This window comes from Chamaea fasciata, unplaced genomic scaffold, assembly GCF_029207755.1.
Source record: "Chamaea fasciata isolate MVZ Bird 193981 ecotype frontalis unplaced genomic scaffold, bChaFas1.0.hap1 SCAF_3, whole genome shotgun sequence".
NCBI classification, from domain to species: Eukaryota; Metazoa; Chordata; class Aves; order Passeriformes; family Sylviidae; genus Chamaea; species Chamaea fasciata.
In genome coordinates, this window is record NW_027094088.1 from 53,463,854 (window position 1) to 53,486,331 (window position 22,478).

The following is a 22,478-nucleotide window of genomic DNA, read 5'->3' on the forward strand; positions in this document are numbered from 1 at the left end:
CTTAACTCTGCATTGATGAAGCAGGACTGTCAGTGTTTCATCACAAGTCTTGTCTACATTTTGTATCTATTCGCACCTATTTTTCATATGCTTATTTCTTACTTCCAGGTTCTGAAGTGAGTGGGATGTTGATAGGACACAACATACATAAGCAACTTAAAGAGTACAGCCCAACTATGTGTACAGTACTGGATGCAGTAACAACTGAAAACTCCAGCATGTGTACCCAAAGTCCCCTTGAGTTGAATTTCCCTCGAAATTTATTTCCAGAAGCAAATACTACAGCAGTTCAGCTCTTCTTCATTCCTTGCTCCCTCTCAACCCCCAACCCTTCTGCATGTACTGCAGAACCTTCAGAAACTGTCCATCTTTCCATCAGAATATGAAGACAAGTATAGCTGGCCTAGGGTTGCACTCATTCTGAATGAATAACAGAACTGTGCAACACTCATCTGCAGGCATCAACTTCAGTAACAAATTATACACTCCCTAAATCTTTGACCTTCACTGTGCAGTCAGAAATAATACTTGCAATAAAGGTGAAATTAAAATACTATTAGTGATAGTATTATTTCAATAAAATGACACTTCTTTTGTATTGGACTAAGGAAAAACAAACTTCTGATCTCCTTTTGCAAATGGCATTTCTTTGTTGCAACAGCAAGAACTAGTGCCAACAACTGTTCATAGTGAAGTTTCAGAACAGAAAATAAACTTACTTTCATCAAGAACAGTCAACCACTGGGTAATTGCACATTCAGACTATCATTAAGCAACTTGAACTATTGGTTAAAGTTTCCTAGGATGCAATAATAGAAAGGTATGTGCATTGGGAAGGGCATGTTTGCCTTTCAATTGAGCTGGATACCAGCCCATAACAGTTTCACTTACTGGGACTAAAGTATGTCAGTTGTTTTTCACATATCAGACTGTTTGGATTTTCACATTCATAGTCAATTGCCTGTTTCTGAAACTCTTCTCAAGTATGACCTGAGTGAAAAGGCAAAATTACTTTACTCCACCCAGTCCTCATAGGCTTTCCTCTGAAATGTCCCTCTGCCCTCCAGCACACTACTTTTGATATACTCAAGTACTGGAAATGAGATTCCAGCTTTCAGAGGCTTGTATTAAAAAACAATGCACAGTGCAGCTTGATCCTAAAAGAGACTGTGGAGGAAAAAAATCCATATTCTACTCTAAAGATGAACACTGATCTCACAGTGATGAGAGGTCTCAAAGCCTCCCCACCTCAAGGGTGAAGAGAGCCTTCTGAGCTTTGCATCCTGTAGAAGAATGATTACTCTTTCAAGGTCTTATATTGAATGAGATTAATCTCTGTCGGATTTCAGTCCACAACTTCTTCCCCGTCTTCTGCTCTACAGACAATTCCTTCTGCTCTAATTAGCTTTAGGTGTCTTATTTAACAAAATCATTTTAAAGGCCATTTTTTAATCGCACTGAGAATAGAGACATACACTCCAACAGTCTCTTTCTTGCACGTGGACAGTTCAGATTTCCATTAACTGCTTTATCGTGCTTACTTCAACCTCCTAAGCTGAAAGTTTCAACACTTACAATAGCAAACAAACCAACAAAACAAAAACCCCACCCAAGCAGGCAACTAAATGAGACTGTGAAGAAATACGCTATTTCCCTGTGTTGTTTGCTATCTCAGCTGAAGCTGGGAGAAATGGCAAGGATTGACAATACTCCCTTCCTGCTTCTGTTTAGCATATTTTGAGCTAGCTCAGCTGTTTTTATAAAGACTAAAGTTAAGAAGCATTCATGGAGCATCCACAGTCTCTGCTATCAAATACAATACAAAACATTGGCTCTGCAGTCTGGAAATGGGGAATACAGACTACCCAAGAAATGATGCAAGAAGAAACACTGCTTCAGTTACTGCCCCTATGCTGTGTTACAAATGGGATGTGTTTAAAAAGAAAAAAAATCAGAAAAACTCTAAGACATGACCAACAAAGGGGTGCTATCTGAAAGATGCCGAAGTTCAAGTTCTACAAACTACAACCCAGTTACTTCAGAAATAAAGTACGGTTAAAAAGTCAGAACTCTGTTGATTTTCTTTAAGCAACTAAGATGTTCAGTTTGCACCCTCACAGATGCCTAAGAGCCAAGACTACTTAACAAGTTTCCAAAAGTTAGGATACAGTTCCAAATCACTGCAAAGATGATCTGACAACCTCCTGCCTCCCACTAGTAGTAACATTTTTTTCTGAATTTTTAGGGATTCAGCTCAGTGATCTAAAGCAGCAGAGAGTTTTTCTTTGTGTGGGCAGAAGGGAAGGATAGGCTTTGTGCAGGAAGGGAACTCCCTGAAGTGGCTCACCACTGGGTGGGGAAAACAGCAGAGCAAGACAAAAGAAGTGACATCTGAGGCCTGGAGAAGGGAAGAGGTGGGTCCATCCTTTTCAGCACCCTACAACCGTAAGATTCATCTTCCTTCAATGGAGACTTGTAAACAGAAAGGAAACTGGGATGCTCCTATAAAAAACTCTAGAGTTTTGTTTGAATTCCAGAATGTCAACTTCTGGCCTCCCAAACAAAGCAGGCAGGTCTACAGACATGAAGTTCACTCTAAAATAACAGTGCTTTGGATATGTGGTATGGGAAGATGCCTCTCTTGGCTTTCACCAGCCTTGGAGAAACTTAATTCTGACAGCTAGTATGGGCCATAGATTTTTTTTTTTTCTTCAATAAAATACACTGTGTATCATTTAAGCTTTCTTCTCTTATTATTTCCTTTCCAGTTTTTAATCCAGAACTGGACACCTGCCTTGCTGGAATTATCTATACATTTAATTTTTTTAAGCAAATCACCTTTTAAAGAGAGCTTTGACTAATCTGACATATTTAGGGTGTTTACTGCTCCCCAAAGACAATTAATCCAGCTTTAGCAGCTTTTCAGACACGCCATTTCATTCAGATCCAGGAGTTCAGAAGCCAGAACACACTATCATTTAAGGTACAGATGCTGATCTGAAGCTGGTTTTGTCAAGTAGCAGGCTCAAGGAGGAAGCTGAACCTGCAGGGCCCGAAGAACTTTTTGATGTAGCTCAAGTGCTAGGAGACAGACCCCATGATTTCACGCATCTGCATAATGATATGGGCAAACAATGCAGATTACAGGACAAAAAAAAAAAAAAGATACATTCATTTTTTATGACGATGGAAAAGGAAAAGTTAAGTCTTTCAACCTCACTTTCCTGCCTTCACATCCCTTCTACAGCAACAGTGATCTTAGCCTATTTAAAGTGGACAAGTGTCTAGGAATATTGATGGAAGGAGAGAAAAGTTTACAAAAGCAAGACAAGGACAACCTGATGAACATATAACACTGCTGGAACAACTGGACACAGAGACATTCTTCTGTATGAAATCTATTAAAACTTAATGCTGTTATTTATAAGAAAAGAAAATATTAACAATAATTCAGCAAAAGCCAGATAAACAGTAGAGGGCAAAGCCTGGTGAGGAACAGTAGAAAAAAAACAGGAAAAGAACCTCCAAAAACTGTTGGGAAATGCACTTTGAACTAAGAAAGCCACATTCAAATGCGAGAAAAGAGAGGGTCAGAAAGAACAGCTATGACTTTCACTTGGAAATTTTAAGTTTTGTTAGAGTGAGACTTTAGGTTCACTTTTTACAACTAGATAAAATTGAAGTTCTCATAAAGTAAGCAGGTGATAAATGAGTCATCAAACCAAGACGAAAATTATCTTGCTAGATTAAAAACATCTTGTTTTGCTTTGTTATGATAAGCTCTCTGATTTTGACACATAACACAGAGCAGCTGAGGTAGGATAGGACCTCTAAAAATTCAGTCGAACTACTCCAGATCAAAGCAGCGTCAGCTAGAGAAGACTGCTCAGGTCTACAGCTGGCGGATATTCAGTACGTCCATAGTCTCACTGGGCAACCTATGCCCATGTCAAATCAGTCTCACAGCAAAAAAAAAAAAAACCCATAAATCAAAACAAACAGGCAAGCAGACTAAAAAATTAAAAAAGGAAAAAACAAAAACCCCGACCTTTTTTCTCCTGTTCTAATGGCAATTTATTTAGTGTCTTGTCATTAAACACAACAGAGAAGGGTCCAAGGCTCTTTTTTCTCATTCCCTCTCCCCAGTCAGGTACTAATTAAACAGAATTCCCCCATGAGTTTTCTCTTCTCCAAACTAATGCACCAAAGCAAATCAGAAGTGAATATGCTTTTAACAGGGCACTCCAACCTTTGGTATGACACCATGCAGTACACTTAATGAACCCATCTACCCTGACTAATGGTAGAGTTTACTTGCGGTTCCCATTCCCAGTGCCTCTCAGCCCTGGAACGAGTTCAAATCCTGTTATACAATAAAAGTATCTTAAAATTTTTATTTTTTCCTCATATAGAAGCACTTCGAGCTTCAGCTTCAGCTCTAAGAAAACCACACTCACAAGAAGCAAGCTTATTAATGAGTTGCGACGCTGATGAGGGACAAGTCACAGCTATTCTAGCTTTTACTTTTCTTTGTAGTACTTTTAACTGCTCCACACAGTTCCAAATAAGGAACAATTATAACTCTTCCATATGCTAACTGAACGCTAGAAAATCCTTTTTGCTAACAAAAATGTTTACTAAGGAACATGCATAGATGTGCCATGAAAAACCACACCCTGTGCACAAACAAGCACGCCAGCAAAATTTAGGAACAGGCTGGTCTGACGCTTCTATGCCCAGAATCATGGCATTCATAACCAGTGGGGTATCTCATAAGTGTAATGGACACGCAAGACCAGGACTGCAAGTTCCTGATATACAGCTCAAAAAAGAGAGGATACAAAATTTATCAAAATCATGGAAATTTTGTATTGGTACTCCTTTTGCAAGGTGGGCAGAAGAGGAAGCTTCCACCTGCTGACCATGTTTTCGATCTACATTCATAATGTGTAGTATTATGCTAAGTATTTACGTTAAAATACTAACAAATTCTAATCTGTTCCTTGCTCTTAAGAGCTGATATATATTGATCACATGTACAAGAAATGCATACTAAAGCCTTCAAACTAATTTCATAGATCCATTCAACAGAGACAGTGTAAAAATGTTATCTTGCACATAAACTATAACAAGAAATTTACAAACTTCAGATTTTATGTACATCAGCTTCTGAGTTCTCTGTTTTCAATTTGATTTCCAGTATTCTATTTGATATGTTTCATAATTTTTTTAAATAAGAGTAAAATTTATAGAAGCAGCTGAACTGACTGCGTATGTACCAAAACAAATGCACACTGCCAGTATTTATTGCAGTAAGCAACTTCAGGGGACAGCAGGGGTGGAAAAACATAAAACAAAACCAGCTGTGATCTCATTAGCCAAGCTCATTATGTGAGACCTCATTAGGCACCAACCCACAATAATGAGAATAAACCCTATGGATACTGGTGAAATGGAAGTGATCATAAACAGAATTGTATAATCATATACAATCATATAGCACTACAGCACACTGTCAACCTACTAGTTGAAGTTCTAGGATCCATTTGGGTAAGAGTTCCACTGATGCACACTGCAGAAAGCTCATGGTCAGGCTTTGCAAATGCAATGCTCCCTTTGCCTATTCACTGCAGTATGAACAAGAGCTCAAATACAAACAGAAACAACAGACAGGGCGTGTGTTGCCCAAAAATGAAACCTAGAAACAAACCTGAGCATCCTTCCTTATGTTTTACGTTAGTATCATTTAGTACTTCTACAACATGAGAAATATAAACAGAATTTTATTTGGGGCTATTACATATAAGCTTCATCTTGATGTCTAGATTTATCTCTTTCTTTGATTTGTAAAAAATTTATTCACTTTACGGTTTTGTATCAAGTTCTGAAAAACAAATGGGCTGTAATTATATGAAGTTTAATAAACTTTTGGTACTTTCAGCTAACTTCAGGGGATTTTCCTGCTTTCTCCATCAACTTTGTAACATGAAAGATAAACTGCCCTGCTATGTGCAAACATTTACCAGCAGCCTGGACCTGGAGTGATCATCAGCTACAACAACCTCACTCGCAAGAATCACCTATCAGGGTAAGAAAAATTTCCTAGATAAAACTGTTCAACTTTTTAAGCATTTTTTCAAAATGTTGAAGTATTTTAAGTTAGTGTTGTAGGGTTTTTTGACTGAGCCATTTTGAAACACACATGCAGCTTAGAAAATTAAAAATATTCCCAGTTTTCTCCTCTTCTGCAGCAATTTTCACTTTCTCAGTAATTAGTGTTTGAGTGCTACAGTCAGCAGCGCAATGCTGCACTAAAACGTAGAGACCTCTTCCATTAGAAACTTTATTTTGCTGGGGTTTTTAACTATTAGAAAGAAAACTTAGGTGTTAAAATCTATAAAAAACCCACATACTTTTTAATGCAGTATTTTTTTACAGCCTTCTCCCTGCCAACACCCAGAAGATAATTTCTTGGTCAGCCAGATCCACTGAGATACTTTGTTTTGTATGAAATGCCATTTACAAAACAATAATGCAACACGACAGCTATGACAGAAATTAAATCATGTATCAAGAAAGGTATTTTTTGCATAATTAGTCCAATTTTCAACATGAATGAAAAGAATACTTTACATGAACCTAAACATATAAAATGATTTCTGACAAACTAACTTGAAAAAACAGCTGAAAAAGACCATCTTTCCTTTAAAACACAAATGAAAATTTCTGTAGAGTTGATACAAGAAGACTTTCAGATAGTCACATGACAATACCAGTCTTCCAAGAAAAACAGATAGAGATTTCAATAGCGTAAAGTTATTTAACATTTAACATAATAATTATTTACACCAGTCTCCAAAAATGCATTTTATACCTTTAACACACATTCATTCATTCAAAGGGACAAGAGCACCTGCGCAGGGAGGGACAAAATAAAACAGGCATAATATGCAGATATCCACCACAGAAACCTCAAACTCTTGAGTGATAAATTAAGATAAGATTTTATCAAACAACTCTCACAAGACTACAACTCAAAATTACTATTCTGGAGATTCAAGATATAGAGAAGTATTAGCCATCAGCATTTGCAAACATTTGAAGATACATACATATATACACGCGCATACATAGATATGTAAGTACAACTAAATTATTAAAGTTACATTTTTTCTCCCTTCTCTTGAATGAATATAAAATATTCCAGGTAAGGATTTACACCTATCTGTAACACTTATGGTGAGCCTAGAAATCACTCACCAGCCAGCAGTGATGGAATTTCCTAAGGGTTGGGGTGGCATCAGGCAAAGTTGACTGCTCATGTTTGCATTTCACTCTGAAGATGCATATGTATTCATGATCCAAAGCTACACAATGATTTCCTCAAGGTCCCCAAATGACATAGTATCTGAGAAGCCAATATCCCAGGAGCTGACAATCCATTATATCACTATAGTCCCTAATTTCATTTCCCTGCACCTCCACAAAGAAAAGACAGAAACATAACTACAAAAATTTAAAAAAGAGTTCAAAACTTCTCCATGCCACAGGAGATAGACCATCAACTAAGCTGAATACAAAATAAAAAAAAAAAAAATCCCCAGCCAAAACAAAACCAAAACAAAACCACCAAAACCCAACAAGCCAAACACCCTCATAAAGAAAGAAAAAAAGCCGTTTAACAGCTGTTTTGGAAGTTCGAAAGCAGGTTAGTGCTACAAAACCATTAAAAGCTTCTGCAGTTTCAGAGGAAGTAGAAAGACACAACTTCTAAAAACACGAGAGGTTATCCTTCCGTTATCCTCACAGAATTTTACTCTGAAAAATGAAACATTTAATCACTGTCCATTTCCATGACCTAGCCTTGAAAAACAGAAGTGCATGACCTAATAACAAATGCCATTAGTTAATTTCTGGGCAGAAGGATTTCCATTTATATAATTCATTCAAAGCAGGTTTACAAATTTATACTGACATACCTGCTCAGAGACATGCTACCTTTGAGATACAGTAGTACAGAACTACTCTCTTTTGGCCAGGGGGAAACTTCAGCAAACATACTTGCTCAGATCACTGAGAATCTTAGGAGATTAAGCAAACTCTCTTGTAATGAAGGAAAGTCCCTCATCGAGAAAAAAGTATTAGACATATTTAGTACATGAGTGATATTTGATTCTGACAGCTAACATTTTCAAGGCAATTAAATGCAAAGAAAAAACATTCTGCTTGGAATGCATACGGTCCCTTAGAAATTGGCAGTATCATCTGCTCAATACAAAGTGCAAACCCTAAGGATTAGACTTACTGTATTCCATGTCTTTTTCACTAAGTTATCAGAGATGCATAATATGACAAAATAAGGAACAGAAATATTCCTCTGGTTTAATTTTAATGACAGGTTTAAAAAAACCCAAAAAGCAACAAGGAAAAATGGAGAAAAGTACACCTACTCAACACTGCACTCACCTATGTCACCATGCACAATTAGCAGTGACTGCCTTCCACGTAGAACAGGATGCAGTTCTCTCGTTGAATAATAATTTTAGTTTATGTATGATTTTTGCTTTAAAATCCATTTTGACATCTTCAAATGGAAATGCTCTGTAAGTTTAGAGCAGCCTTTAACAGTTGGATTGGTTGCACTTTCTTCTAAGGAACTAATAGTTTAAGGACATGGGTCATCAAGAGACACAAGTAACTTACTTAAGAGCAGAGGAACAAAGATAAAGGTTATTAGATGAACATTCCACCTACTTGGCATACCATCTATCTAAGAAACCACCTCTCGCAAGAGCAGAAAACACTTGCCATAAGATGAGAAGGGTTGTTGATACCACAGTGCAAATGCCCAGCTTACTGACATCAGTGTTTACACACAGAGGTTTGCTGCAGTGAGCAGCAAGTCACACCACTTCGCCACAGAGGTTCAATATTGAACAATCCCCACACAGCACCAGAAAGTGTGACTCATGAATGTCCTCCAGTCACACTGGTTTTCAGAGTGGCAGGCACAGAGCAGGTTGCCAGCAACTGCGAGAGCATAGAAATCAATGGTTTGTACACACGTACACACATAAACAGCCTCTGTTTAAATAATTTTCCAGCATACATCTTTTGCAATTACACAAATGCTCACAAAAAAAAAAAAAATTAAAAAAAATCAAGTGTTAGCTCAAAACAAACAAACTAAAAAACCCTACAGCTTGCTGAATCAGTGCAAGCGTCAAATGGTATCAGAAGTGATAGGGCTCTGATTCACATTTACAGAGAAAAAAGCTGCACTGCTTCAGCCCTTCCAGCATCCTACCATCTGCTTCAACCTTCTCCCAGAGCCACTCACCCTGCAAATAAGTTGACAGAAGAAAACATGACTGTGCCTGAGTCGATTCAGTTCAGTCGAAATCTTTGCTTAAACTTCAGTCGGAATCTTTGCTTAAACCCAGTTTTATGGGAAGTTTAATTTGCCTGCCTGAGCCGAAGCAGCTCAGGTGCAGACATGTTCCTTCCTGCCACCTGCCCAGCGAGGCCCGAGAGCAAAGGGAGCACTCAGAGGCAACTCACAGCAGCAACGAAGCCGGGGTCATCAGCCACCATTCTGGAACTCGTGATCTTGTGCATCCACATGAGATTTGCCATTTAACAACAATACGTTTGTTTCACAAATCCTACTGTGTTAAATATGTCATTCAGCCTCCATTTTGCCTTCCTGTAACCTACAGAAGCAGAACCCCAAACGACCATGAGCATAAAGGGCTCTTATTTCTTTGGAATATGTATACTTAGCTAAGTGCAGTAAGTATGAAGAATATTAGTTCTGCCTCTATTGCACAAATAGAGGACTTCACATACATAAAATACAATGGTTCAACTGGCTACACACAGCAACATATTGGCCCTACAGTCACAGATGTTATCTTTGCTCTGTGGAGAGAAATCTGTTTTCTACGCTTTAAATGCAGCTACCTTGATAAATGAGTGCTAATTAGTTTGGATAAATATACACGTTTGTGTACCGGTGCAAGGCAAAGGTTTCTTCCAAAATGCAACACAAGGCCAAATTTACAAGAAAAAAAGATAAAAACACCTAAATAACTCAGTATCAGGGTTATAAAAAAGTTTCAAGGTAAAGTAACATACCCAAATTTCAAGGACAAATACAGTAATTTGTGGTGTCTCATCTTGAGCAATTTAAAATAGGTAGTTTTTAAGAACAACTCAGCACAGCATCCCTCTTAGGACCCAAAAGTGCTTTCAATGATTCATGTTACATTTAATAAACAAGTTACAGAAATAAAACTGCCTGTTATTTGCATTCTCTTCCATTGGAAAGGGAGGGAAGCAAGACTTCTTATAAATATTTTACCTGCTTGAAAACTCATGGTTTGTTGTTTTTCTTTTAAGCAAATTCTGGCTTATCTCTTTGAAAATGAAAAAGAACAGTGAAATGATAAAAGGAAGAAGGGGTGATGCACTTCGAGTACATAAGAGATAAAAGTCAACATAGAGAAAGGAATAAAACCAGCTGAAAGGAGGAGCTGGAGAAAGTAGGAAGGAAAAAAAGTACAGAAGCATAAATATAAAGAAACAAAGATCACAAAGGCATGACTCAATGTCAAAAGCTATACAGGTCAAGATGCGTGACATATGTTTGCTTTTGGAGACATAGGATTTGTTGACTCCAAGAAATGCATTTCTTCCCTGGAGAGTATTCCAAAGCACATGAGATACACTTCTGGATGTATGGATGTCAAGAGTAAAACAGAAGGGAGGGAAATTACACTGAAGGAACAAACAAAGCCAAAGTATAAAGGACAACTGTTTGTGTTAGCATGATGCTTTCCAAGGAATTAGTCGTCAAATAATCTTTCCTACTCCCCTCCTTCCCAGTCTGTAACCAGGGAATCACTTGAACCATGAGAACCCATTTTCAAGTTTCCAAAACCAAAGGGAACAAAAGAATTTATTTCCATTGTAGCAAAAAAGAACAAATACTTCCAAGAACATACAGGGTACCTTCCACTCCAATGGCAGTCTGACCTTACATTTCAGACACATAAGGCACATGTTCATTTAAAAACCACTTTTCTCCACAGGTACACAAAGGATTGAAAGCCATTTCTGTCATAGTCAATAAATAGCTGGTTAATGAGGAACACCATAATCAAACCAGCCAATAATGGGAGCGACACTCAAGATGCTCTCACTGATAAATAGTAACTTCCCACTACTAGGACCAGACACAAGCAGAAACTGCTAGAAACTCCCTTCAATAAGAGACTCCCCTCTTTTCTAACATTAACAATCCTCTGCAGTTTAACCATTACAGAGGTACTGAACATCATTCTCACAGTCTCAGGATCTGGGTTTTATTAGCCTTCAGAGGATGAGTAGTAATTTTTCGATGCAAGTGCTTTCTAAAGACTAAAATCTATCTTATCATTATAAAAATTAAATACTATTGCCACCCTCTTCTTTGATTTTCCTTAGAAGAGTGCAAGTGATACAAGAATGACTCAAGACCAGTACACACACACAGAATTTATACAGTTCTATTATATAAAGCCCAAGATTCCTCCCTGCTTCAAGAATGTCAGTAAGAATAAGCACCAACTATATATGAAAATCCTTGACTAAAAATCTTGTCAATCACATATGGTTAGACTGCAAATATTCTCAAAGACATGATGAAAGTTGCAGAATTCAACTCTGGTAGAGCATGTAGCTCACAGTAGTGATGAAATCAGAAGGTGATGAGCAGCTAGCAGCTCATCCTCCTTTAGCAGCTCTGAATCATGCAGTTGCAAAGAAAATTTATCTCTGAAAGATCAAAGTGTTAAAACATATAAATAAATTGCAAGTAGTGGGTTAATAAATCAGTTTTACAATCCTGATTATAAAACATTATACTTTCAACCCTACATTTACATTCCAGCCTCTGCAGGAAGTCCAGCAGGCTTCAGAGGCTGTGCTGAAGGTGATGAGACTGCACACAGATAAAAGTGTCAGCCCACATTGAAAAGCTTTCCAAAAGCTTAATCATGGCAAACAGAATAGAGTAGCACCCAGTCCTAATGCAATACTATCAGGTTACACCTTTAATACCAGTTTAAAACCAAGAAAGTAAACACACTTGCAGTGTTATTTCAACTACTCAAATGATACTCAAGCAGCTTCATAATGCCTGCAGAAGATTTACATTTAATAAACCCCTCTAAAGTAACCGGGAGCTCACTAATGACAATTCATCTACTGAGCTCACACTTAGCCACTGGTTAAGCACCTGCTGAGCATTTTTACTTTCTTTACTGCTACCACTATTGTTAAGATGATCTGCATTTAACAGGTACAATTTAGGGTTTGTTGATGTCCCTATCTTCTTGCTTGAAGACACCAAGTAATGAACGACCTTTGGTTTTCAACTCTACTGCTTAGCAAAACAATTTCTGGAGGCAGCATTGAAGATTGGTTATAAATAACAGTTCTTATTGCAGAAAAAAAGTAATTTGAAGATATTTTCCTGCCACAAGTCAAACTACAGTAATTCAGAGCAGGTAAAGGAGCATCAACCCTTTAAGATAACTCAATTATTCTTATAGGAAGTGTTTTAGCAGTGTAAACTTCTTTGTACTTGGTTCCTAAATAAAAGTAAGTAAATAAAAGTTACACTATATTGCTCACATCATGCACCTAATTATTTACTGCCATGCTACAACAGAAGTGCAAAAATCAGTATATTTGATTTGCTGTCACTGTGTGTTCACTTTATACAGATGAAAAGGACTCCAGAGTTACACAGAAAAAGGCCCTAGAAGGATGCCAGAAGCTTACTTAAAAAAAATACAGTCCAAACCTCCAAGGCAAATGTAGCTTAAACTAAGACTGAACTCGCATACAATTTATCACAAAGAGAAAGTAATGCTGTTACCTAGTGGTGGAAAGCTAGGTACATGCAAAAATGTACAGCTTTTTTCTCCTCACTTCGAACTCTCAACTACAAGCCATTAAAACGATATCAAGAGAAAAAAAAAAAAGCCTGATCCATAAACTAATGAAAAAATACTGCTTTTCTTGCACTCAGTTCTGTGACAAAGAGTCAGTATTTTTGCATGGGCCAGTTTTGATTCTCAGAGTAATTGACAGACGAGGAGCTTCATCATTTCCTGGTCACCCCAAACCTGCTGCTTTACACTCCTCTTTCAATACCAGCAAGAGCTGGAAACCTGTGGTATAAAAGCAACTTCAACCTTCATTCTCATTAGTTTTCCACAGAGTATGACAACCCAAACTACTGTAATGTGAACCCCTCAGCATCTTATCAGATCATATTTTCAATTACATAAATCAACATTAGTGGAGTTCAGTCAGCCTTCTCTCCTAAATAAAAATGTGAATTTTGCTTTCAGCCAGAAAATAAATAACTAGAGGAAGAGCAGAAATATATGAAGACTTTAAAGTCACTTACTCAAATGCAAAAAAGAGTCCACTGGTGACCAAGATGAGAACAAGAGTCAGGTAGAAGACTCCAGTCTGTCGTGCCATCATGATCCTCCCATTGCAGAAGAATTTGTTTCTTCCAGGAAAAACCTCCCATTTTCTCTTGGGAACTGATTTCTTTTTCTTATGGGGAGACTCCATGGGAGACGAAGAGCTGTGTGTGCTGATCTGACTGTATTCACAGTCTTTCATGGGCCCACTACCACCTCCAGGAGTCATCAAGAAAGAGTAAAATGTGGGGAGAACCCCACCAAAAATATATACAAATATATATGTGCAAATATTCTTCTGGCCAAGAGAGCCCTCTCCACCAGCCCCAGTTAATAAAAAAAGCAAATAAAACGATGAAAACTCTGCTACCAGATTAGCAATAGGTGTATCATGCAAACACCACTTAACTCTTCAGAAACCAAAGCTGTCATATCAGAAACGCTTGAGAGGAATCCTTCCTTCCTCCACCAGTTACAAAATAACCACGTAGGACAATCCTTTTAAAAACAACTTATCACAAAACAGGACAAAAAGAAAAAAAAAAAAAGTCATTACAAATCAGCTAGGCTCTCAAAAAAAAAAAATCAAGTCTTTTTTTATCAAGTTTATTTTCAAATGGGAAGGTTTTTTCCTTCCCACGCACACCCTGAGAGTTTTCTCCGAGGGTCAGAAGGTTGGCCAAGGCAAGGTTTAGCAATCGAGTCTATCATTCATAGAGATTTGTTATAATCCTCCTTTGCGCAGCAGATTCCACTGCTAAAAATGACCATTCCTAAGACGTTCCCTCGAGAGACACGCGAAACAAATCATTAAGGGGGAGGGGAGGAAAAAAAAAAAGAAAAAAAAAAGAAAAAGAAAAAAGGCAAGTAAGGAACCAGGCTGCAACTCCAGCTTCCGAAGAACACTTGAAGCTCTCCTCTTCCTGAAGCCACAGTCCAGCGGGAAGCGGCCGCCGCTCCGCGCAGACCCCGGGGCGCAGGGCTCCCCTGTCACCACTCCACAGGAAGGGATTCTCCCGAGCCCGCGGCAGCCCGGGGCACGGCCGGTCGCCGACAGACACCAGCGCCTCGGAAGCGGCTCCTCCTCATCCTCCCTGCCCGCGCCTCTCCCTACACAACAGGTCCCCGCCGCCGCCTCATGCTCCCCAGCGCCTCGGCCCCGCGGGAGGGAGGTTGGGACGCAGGGGACGGGGAGGCTTCGCCGCCGCTAGATCTGTGCCAGGACTTCTCCCTCCCCGCACCATCCTCGCCGCCCGGCTCAGCGCCGCCGCGGCCGCTCGCACCCCGCCCCGCCGCAGGCTCTCGCCCACGGCCCGCGGCGGTGCCGGGGCCCCCCCCGCATCCCGCCCCCTCCCCCGGCGCACGGGAGCGGCTCCCCGCCGGCGTCCCTGGCTTCGCTGTGCTCTGGCCCCGGAGCAAGGGGAGAAAAACGCCCGGCTTCCCCCTTCGCGAACCAGAGAGCAGCGAGTTTCTCTTCACCCTTCTTTACGAGCCTCTATCCAGCTTTCCCCCCGGCAGCCAGACCCCGAAGCAGCAGCTGCCACCACCTCTTCATTTTCAGGGGGAGGCGGTAACCACCGCAGCGCCGGCCGCCCGCCCGCCCGCCCGCCCGCGGGAGGAGCCGGCGGGGGACGGGACCACACAGGCGCGCACCCTCCGCCGCCCTCGGCCGGTCGGTCACTCAGCCGCTTCTCGGCGACAGGGCAGCAGGTCCCACGCACCAGCCCGCCCGGCCCGGCCCTCTCCCCGGCCACTGGAGCGCGGTGACTGCACTAACTCCGCTCCATCGCTACCTCCCCGCAGGCAGCCGCCCGCCGGCCGGGCTGGAAGCGGCAGGGCAGCGAGGCGGGCAGCGGCTGTCCGCGCTGGAGCCCCGCTCCCACTGCCGCCGCCTCCCGCTCAGCCGAGCCGTCCCCGACCCACGCTCCGCTGAATCGCGAGCGGTGCGTGCCGCCAGCCCCGGGCGGCAGCCGCGTCCTGCCCCGCTCCCGCTGCCGGGCCGAGCGAGTCCCGCCAGCGGACGATGAGCACGGAGAAGCCCCACCCGCGCGGCCCGACCTAGCAGGACTCGTCCCCGCCCCGTGCGGTCTCGGACACGGCGCTCGAGACACGCCCCTCCGCCCGCCGGGAGTTGTAGTTTCGCTCAGTTGTAGTTTTGCAGCCGGAGGCGGAACGGCTTCGCGAGGGACTACAAGCCCCAGCATGCCTTCCGAGCCGCCCTGGCGCGGCGGGGCCGGGCCGGGCCGGGCCGGGCTGCCCCAGCGGCTCTCGGCGGGCGGAGACTCTGCCCGGCCTGGCCTTGCCGTGCCCCGCGTCCGTGGCCCGATGCACGGCCTCGGTTTCCCCGGGCAGCCCTACGTGCCCTCCTCCACGGCGGAGGACTGTGTCCGGGTTTGTCTTTCAGTCCGGCCGGAAAGACGGCGCTGGAACCCCTGATCCATCCCGTCGGGAGCCACGCGGCCCCCCGCGTTCGTGGTCACCCGGTATACCTTAGGGGTGGTTCCTGTCCCACCTGCCCAAAGTGCTCGACTGTAGCGGTGCTGGGCCAGCGCGGGGCTGTCCCTGCTTCTCCTGCATGCCGGTGCTTCACTGCTCCACCGGCGGCATCCACATGCTCTGTTATGCTGCTGGAATCACAGAGTCAGCTAGGTGGGAAAAGACCTTTGAGATAATCGCGTCCAAACTATGAAATAACACCATCTCGTCAACTAGACTATGGCACTAAGTGCCACATCCAGTCTTACCTTAAAAACGCTTCTAGGGATGTTGACTCTACCACCTCCGTGGGCAGCCCATTCCAATGTTCAGTCACCCTTTCTGTGAAGAGCTTCTTCTCAATGTCCAACCTAAACTCCCCTTGGGGCAGCTTAAGACAGTGTCCTCGTATCCTATTGCTGGTTGCCTGAGAGGAGAGACCAACCTCCATCTGTCTAGGACCTCCTTTCAGTTGTAGAGAGTGATACGGTCTCCCCTGAGCCTCCTGTTTTCAGGCTAAACAACTCTAGCTCCCTCAGCCACAACTCCTAGGACTAGTGTTCCAGACCCTTCCCCTGCCTTGTTGCCCTTATCCAGACACACTCCTGAATCTCAGCATCCTTCCTAAACTGGGGGGCCCAGGACGGGACACAGCATTCAAGTGTGTGTACACCCCCCAGTGCCAAGTACAAGGGAAGAATGACCTCCCTGGTGCTGCTGGCCACACTGTTCCTGATATAGGCCAGGATGGCCACTGGCGTTCTTTTCCATGTAGGCACATTGCTGGAAGTACAATGTTTGTCCACCAACACCAACATGTTCATACAGACCTTCACTGTGTCCTGACTGCACATCCCAGAAAGGTATGAGCCATAAAGGGAGAGTTTTCCTATAAATGCCATCCTGCACCAAGCCCTTCTCACGTGGGCACTGGTGGCAGGGGTGCTTGCAGAAAGCACAGGGAGGCTTCCCACAGTTAAGGCAGAACCATTCTCAGAGCTGCTTGCTGTTGTTTCTGCCTAGTACCTTCTCCATATGCATCCAAAGAAGAGCTATGAAGGTGGTGACAGGTCTGGAGCACCTTATGACGAGCAATTGAAGGAGCTGGAATTGTTTAGCCTGGAGAAAAGGGGGCCTGGGGAGAGTTCACTGCTCTCTATAACTACCTGAAAGGAGGTTGTAGCCAGGTGGGGTCAGTCTTTTCTCCTAAATAACGAGAAACAGGACAAAAGGAAATGGCCTCAAGTTGTGCTGGGGAAGGTTTAGATTGGATAATAGGAAAAATTTCTACACTAGAAGTATAGTCAAGCATTGGAACAGGCTGCCCAGGGAAGTGATGGAATCACTACCCCTGGAGATATTTAAGACTTTAGATGTGGTGCTCTGGGACACGGCGGATTTGGCCATGTCAGGTTTACAGTTAAACTCAGTGATCTTAAAGGTCTTTTCCAAACTAAATGATTCTATAATTTTATGATCTGCAATGGGTAAGCAGGCATAAATCAGTGCTAACAAAGATTCATTTTGATTCATCTTTAACAGTTTTGCAATTTACTAGCACAGCTGTGTAAGCTATAGAGAATGGACTAGTTTGGGACATGCAGTAGGAATCAATACAGTTCAGAAAAGCCAAAAGCAAACCAGCAAACTTTTAAAAGAGTTGAGAAAAAAAAATTGATTACAATCGCCTGCATCTCTCATGGCTGAATGTTGTCCTAGGAGAGACAGCAAAAACACGTAGGAATGCAGCTGAGTTCTCAGGCAATGTGTTTTCTGTTTCCATAATTTCATTTTGAAATGGAATATTTATCCCTTTAATACAATAAGCTAATTCTTTATCCATAAACAGTGCCTGATAACAAAGGGACGGTGGAACAGTCTGACCAGCGCTGGAAAACTTCCCCTTCCTTGGAGGAAATGAATTACTTTGGTAACCAAATTACACAGAGTAGCCTGGTAGACACTCTCCTGGTGATTCTACAATCCATTTTATTGATACACAGAAATAATTTTGGCATGATACATGGGAAAAATATGGGGGGGTGTCTTCCTCTCCAAGGTGTAAAGAAGTGCTGCATCCTTTTGCAGCAGGATGTAAAAATAGTTTCTGATATCATCTCTCATGAAAATGCATTGGCATCCTTTTTCCACACATGTAATAGATGCTGCCACATTATTCCTTCCCATCTCCTCCTCCTCTTGTAGTGCCTGTTGTCAACAGTTCGCCTGCAATCTCATAACTTAGATATCACAGCGTTTTTTATTCTTTGAAATGGTCTTTATAAACAGCTAATAACTTTTCCTTTCTTTCTAAATGAATACAGTGCCTATGTATTCAGAAGGCTGCTGACAGATTTTTTTGGTTCACTGACAAGCATTTTTAGTCTTCATCAGGTTTCTATTAGCATATTGCTGGAGCTCTGTTTTCAGTGCTTTGACAATATTAATGACTGTATCATGTCAAATGGCACTGTTCTCTCCTGAGATTATGGAATATTTTAGACATTCACAAATAGAGCAAATGGTTTCTGCAAAACAGTCATTGTTGGCTTATCTTCACAGGTAGCACTCAGGCTAATTTCAGAAACACTCTTCAAAAGCAAAACACTTGTAAACAATACCAGCGCCTCATTCAAGCCGCTGTCTTATGCCACTGTCTTTCCTTGGGTTTTGAGATGCTGTAGTTGAGAAGTGAACCTCAGGCATACAAACTGAGAGAAATACATAAAAGAATTTGAGGAGTGCTGGGAAAAATAATTCTAAAAGTCAAACTCAGAGAAGAAACACACTTCTATTTTCAATAGTGAATCTATTTTGATCCTACCGGGATCATCCAGTCCTACACATTGTACTTTTCACAATAGCCTATTTTAGTCCCTAATCAGTACTAGTATTGCATTGGAATTTAAAGTATTAAAACTATCTTTTATATTAGTACCTCTTGAAGTTTTTTTCAAAACAATTTGAAAACTCCCCTACAAAAAGCACTAAATATAGTAATATTTCACACAATTCAATATTACTCAAAGTATTTATTGTTTATTCACATTAATGAAAATTGGTTTGAGGCACTAAATAGTTGAAATCTTACAGCAGGTAGGACAGATATTCTCCTTTCATAAAACTTTGCAGGTTCGTGTGTTGCAGTATGTACTCTTCTGATTTCTTAGTTGTGACTCAGGTTGATTTCATGCAAAAGTTGAATATGATGCAGCAATGTCACCTAGCTTAAAAAAAACCAAGAGAGACTAGCTTTCTCTTGGGCAAATGCTAATGAAAAAGCTCTTGCTGCTGAAAATTCCTGTCTCTTACTCTGTCTACAGGGCGGAGGTGTCACAAGGGCAAGTCTTGAAACAACAGGGAAGCTAATTTGCTCTGATGACACGTCACCTTACATATGTAGAATATCTGTTACCATACTTCATAACAGAATCTGCTTCAATGTGTTGGAAGCAGTATCAGGAAAAGTGTTTAAGTGGTTAAATGAACACAAACTAGCAAACTGCAGCATTTTGGACATAAGGTCTCTGTACACCATATATCCAATACCGCCAAATTTCTTTTTGCTTCCAATCAAAAATGGGGGATTATATAAACAAATATCTAAAATACTTGAAGTGTCAAATATTGAACTGGAAGTCCTGTTATTCTTACAGATGGAAATAAGTTAGGCACTGCTGTGGACACATTTTCTAGGCACATTTTAGACACTTTTCACAATTAATTTTGAAACATAAATGAAAAAAATTCAAACAAAGTAGTGGTAATACCACTGCCATGCAAGACACTGACAGTGTCTTACACATTCCATACTTGCTGAATGCTGCAGTACATCATACATGCCAGTTTACAATGTTAAGTGCAAATAATCCCAAGAGTTTTCTATAATATACCTGTTTTTTTGACCAAATATTTCTCTCCTTTTTCTGTGCTGTTTTTCAGAAGTCATCTCTTCCTGCCATCATTTTAGAGTTTTACCAACTATTCATTTTGTGAAAATGCTTAATTTCCTTGAAAAAGGTTTTGTGCAAACTAGAAATATTATTTTTCATAGGAGTTGGCAGGAACCGAGAGTGAGAATGCACACCACAATCTTTCTAAAGAATAAAAAAATAGGATTTTTTCTTCAACAATGTGATCAACTGAAAAAGGTCCAAAAAGTTAAGTATCTCTTAAATCTTGCTTTTGAAAGACCAAGATGACTGTAGTTTATTGTCCAGCCTTCTAACAAAATGTAACATATATTGCTTCTTTGCAGTGGGTGAGTTTAGAAGGCAAGATGAGCTTTTGCATGGTGAGAGCTTTTTCATGACAAGTTCTGGGGACCAGAATCAAATTTGTATTTACATTTGTCCACTTCATGTTGAAACCAAATCTCTTGTTCGTGGTGGCTTTTTTTAATCCTGTTTTGAAGCATTAGAAACACAGTTGTTTGTAAGTTAAAAATATGAAATTGCCTAATCATATAAAGTCTGGAATATTTTGGTGGTTTTTCAACTTCTGACTTTGGCCTTCTACCATACAAGTTGGTATCAACTGATTTCTATCAAAAACATCATCATTGATCATAGAAATCAGAATCTATGGATATTTAAATTTATTTCAGCAGAGTAAAATGAGAACTCTCCTTAAAATGCAGTTAAAATCCAGAAGTTTTTGGAATTGGCCATGCTTCCCTGATCAGTGACTGTGTCCAAAGATGAAGGTAGACTGCCTCCAAATCTTACAGTTTCAATTGAAAAAATAAAGATGAGCATTGTTTGAAGTTATCAGCATTAGGCCTATTGAACATTTTGTCTTGTTCTAAATTGACTGAAGGAAAAAAAAATCTTTCATTCTGTGAAGCTGACACTGAACATGAGTCAGCCAAAAGAAAGGGCCAAGAAAGTACAGTTACATGAGGAAAACCCCCACATTTTCTGGTGTTACCAGTCACATCAAAAGTTCCCTCACTGGGGCCAGGAAATAATTTTCCTTAGTCTTCCATCCTGTGTTAGTAGAGTACACTGCACAAAGGGAGGACTGAATTACAGTTTGTTTGATGCTTTGCTTCCCCATGAAGAGCCCTGTAGATACAGAACAGCATTATTTAATAAGTCAATACTATACAGAAATTTCTAATATCCTAATTCCACTTCATCAAACTAGTTGTTTTTCTTCAGTGGACTTCCTTTTAAAAATGTATATGTATTTTTGAAGGAATATGTATGGGAAATAAACGTAGCACTTCAGAGAAATAAACGAATGATGGTGGGTCATACCTATATCTGTACTTTTTACCTTTTAAGTTTCTGGGTGTTTTCTGGCTGCTTTCAACTCCCTACTGTTGAGCCAGGTCTCATTCTTTGCGTTCTGCATGATTAATATAAAGACAAGTGTCAGTGTGGGCAGTGGCTGAAGCAAGCTGGATTTCATCTCCCCATCACAGCCACCTCGCTGTGCCCCGTGATCCACGTGACGCTCCCAACGTGACGCCAGCACCACGCACTGTGGCCAAGGGGAGGCTGCCCACAGGCTGACCAGGGGCCAGCTGGCTGCCACCACAGACCGAAAGTGAAGTGACAAAAGATGGGCAAGTGCTGAGCAGAGCTCACAGCTCACCAGCACTGAGGCAGGAAGGCCTCTCTTGCTCCACATTTCCTTGCACCTGAACCAGCCGTGAAGGGTGGCTGTTAACTCTGTCCTCTCCTCAGATCCTTCCACCCTCTCCCTTGCAGTCTCACCACAGCTTATTGGATGATTTGCAGAGCTGTCTTGGTACAAGAATATCAGCAGAAATAAAAAAAAAAACCAACCCATGCACTTATTTCTTTTTCAGCAAGTTAATTTTCTGCTGCTTTAGCATGCTGAAATGACTTGGCAAAGGACATGACAAAGCATGACAAAGGACTGCAACAAGGGAGGGGCAGGAATAGAATGCTCAAGGAAAGGGAAGTGAAAGAGGAAAGAGCTTTCCTCTTAAAAAAATATCTATTATATAAACTTGAATGTATATGAAGTAACGGGGCAGAGAGTAGGACTGTAGACAGCACTTGGATTGGTCTAGGCTGCCACTGAATTTCAGGCTCAACCTGATGTGCTCATGGAGGCACTCCATAGGATGCAAGAGCTGGCAAAACATGAGAGGACACAAGATGCAACTTAAAGGTAGAAAAGGAAGGGAGAGCAGGACCTTTAAATCCCGAATTCCATAGTGATGGCCTGTTAGATAGGCCAGCTCATCCTGACGTGCCCAGAGTGGTAGCATGTCATGCCCAAGTACTTCAAAAAGCGTTGGCATCAATTTGTCTTTCCTTCATTGATTTTCTAGAAATTTTTAAAAAATATAGTTAAACTTGAAGTCTCTACTCCCTTTCCCATTCAGCTGAGCAAGTTTCTACTTATTCTCTGTGAAGAGAAGTCCAACTGTCACTTTAAACAATTGCCTAAGTCTGTTCCCGTAGGAAACAAAACAAAGAACAATAAAATACACACCTACAAAGGGTCATGCAATTAAAGGGATGCTGTCAACTACAATTA

At 41.2% G+C, this 22,478-nt stretch overlaps 1 protein-coding gene across 4 annotated transcripts in view; it reads right to left on the bottom strand.

Moving 5' to 3' along the window:
* Nucleotides 1-14,808, bottom strand: part of ZDHHC14 (zinc finger DHHC-type palmitoyltransferase 14) — a 94,385-nt gene extending 79,577 nt beyond the window's left edge. Inside the window, exon 1 of one of the 4 annotated variants that reach the window (XM_066179037.1) lies at nt 13,463-14,808. In XM_066179037.1, the coding sequence (XP_066035134.1) occupies nt 13,463-13,713 (251 nt within the window). In that variant the 5' untranslated portion in view covers nt 13,714-14,808. The remainder of the gene's footprint in view (nt 1-13,462) is intronic. The other 3 variants (XM_066179039.1, XM_066179035.1, XM_066179036.1) reach the window with 3 other exon arrangements.
* Nucleotides 14,809-22,478: the final 7,670 nt, after the last annotated feature.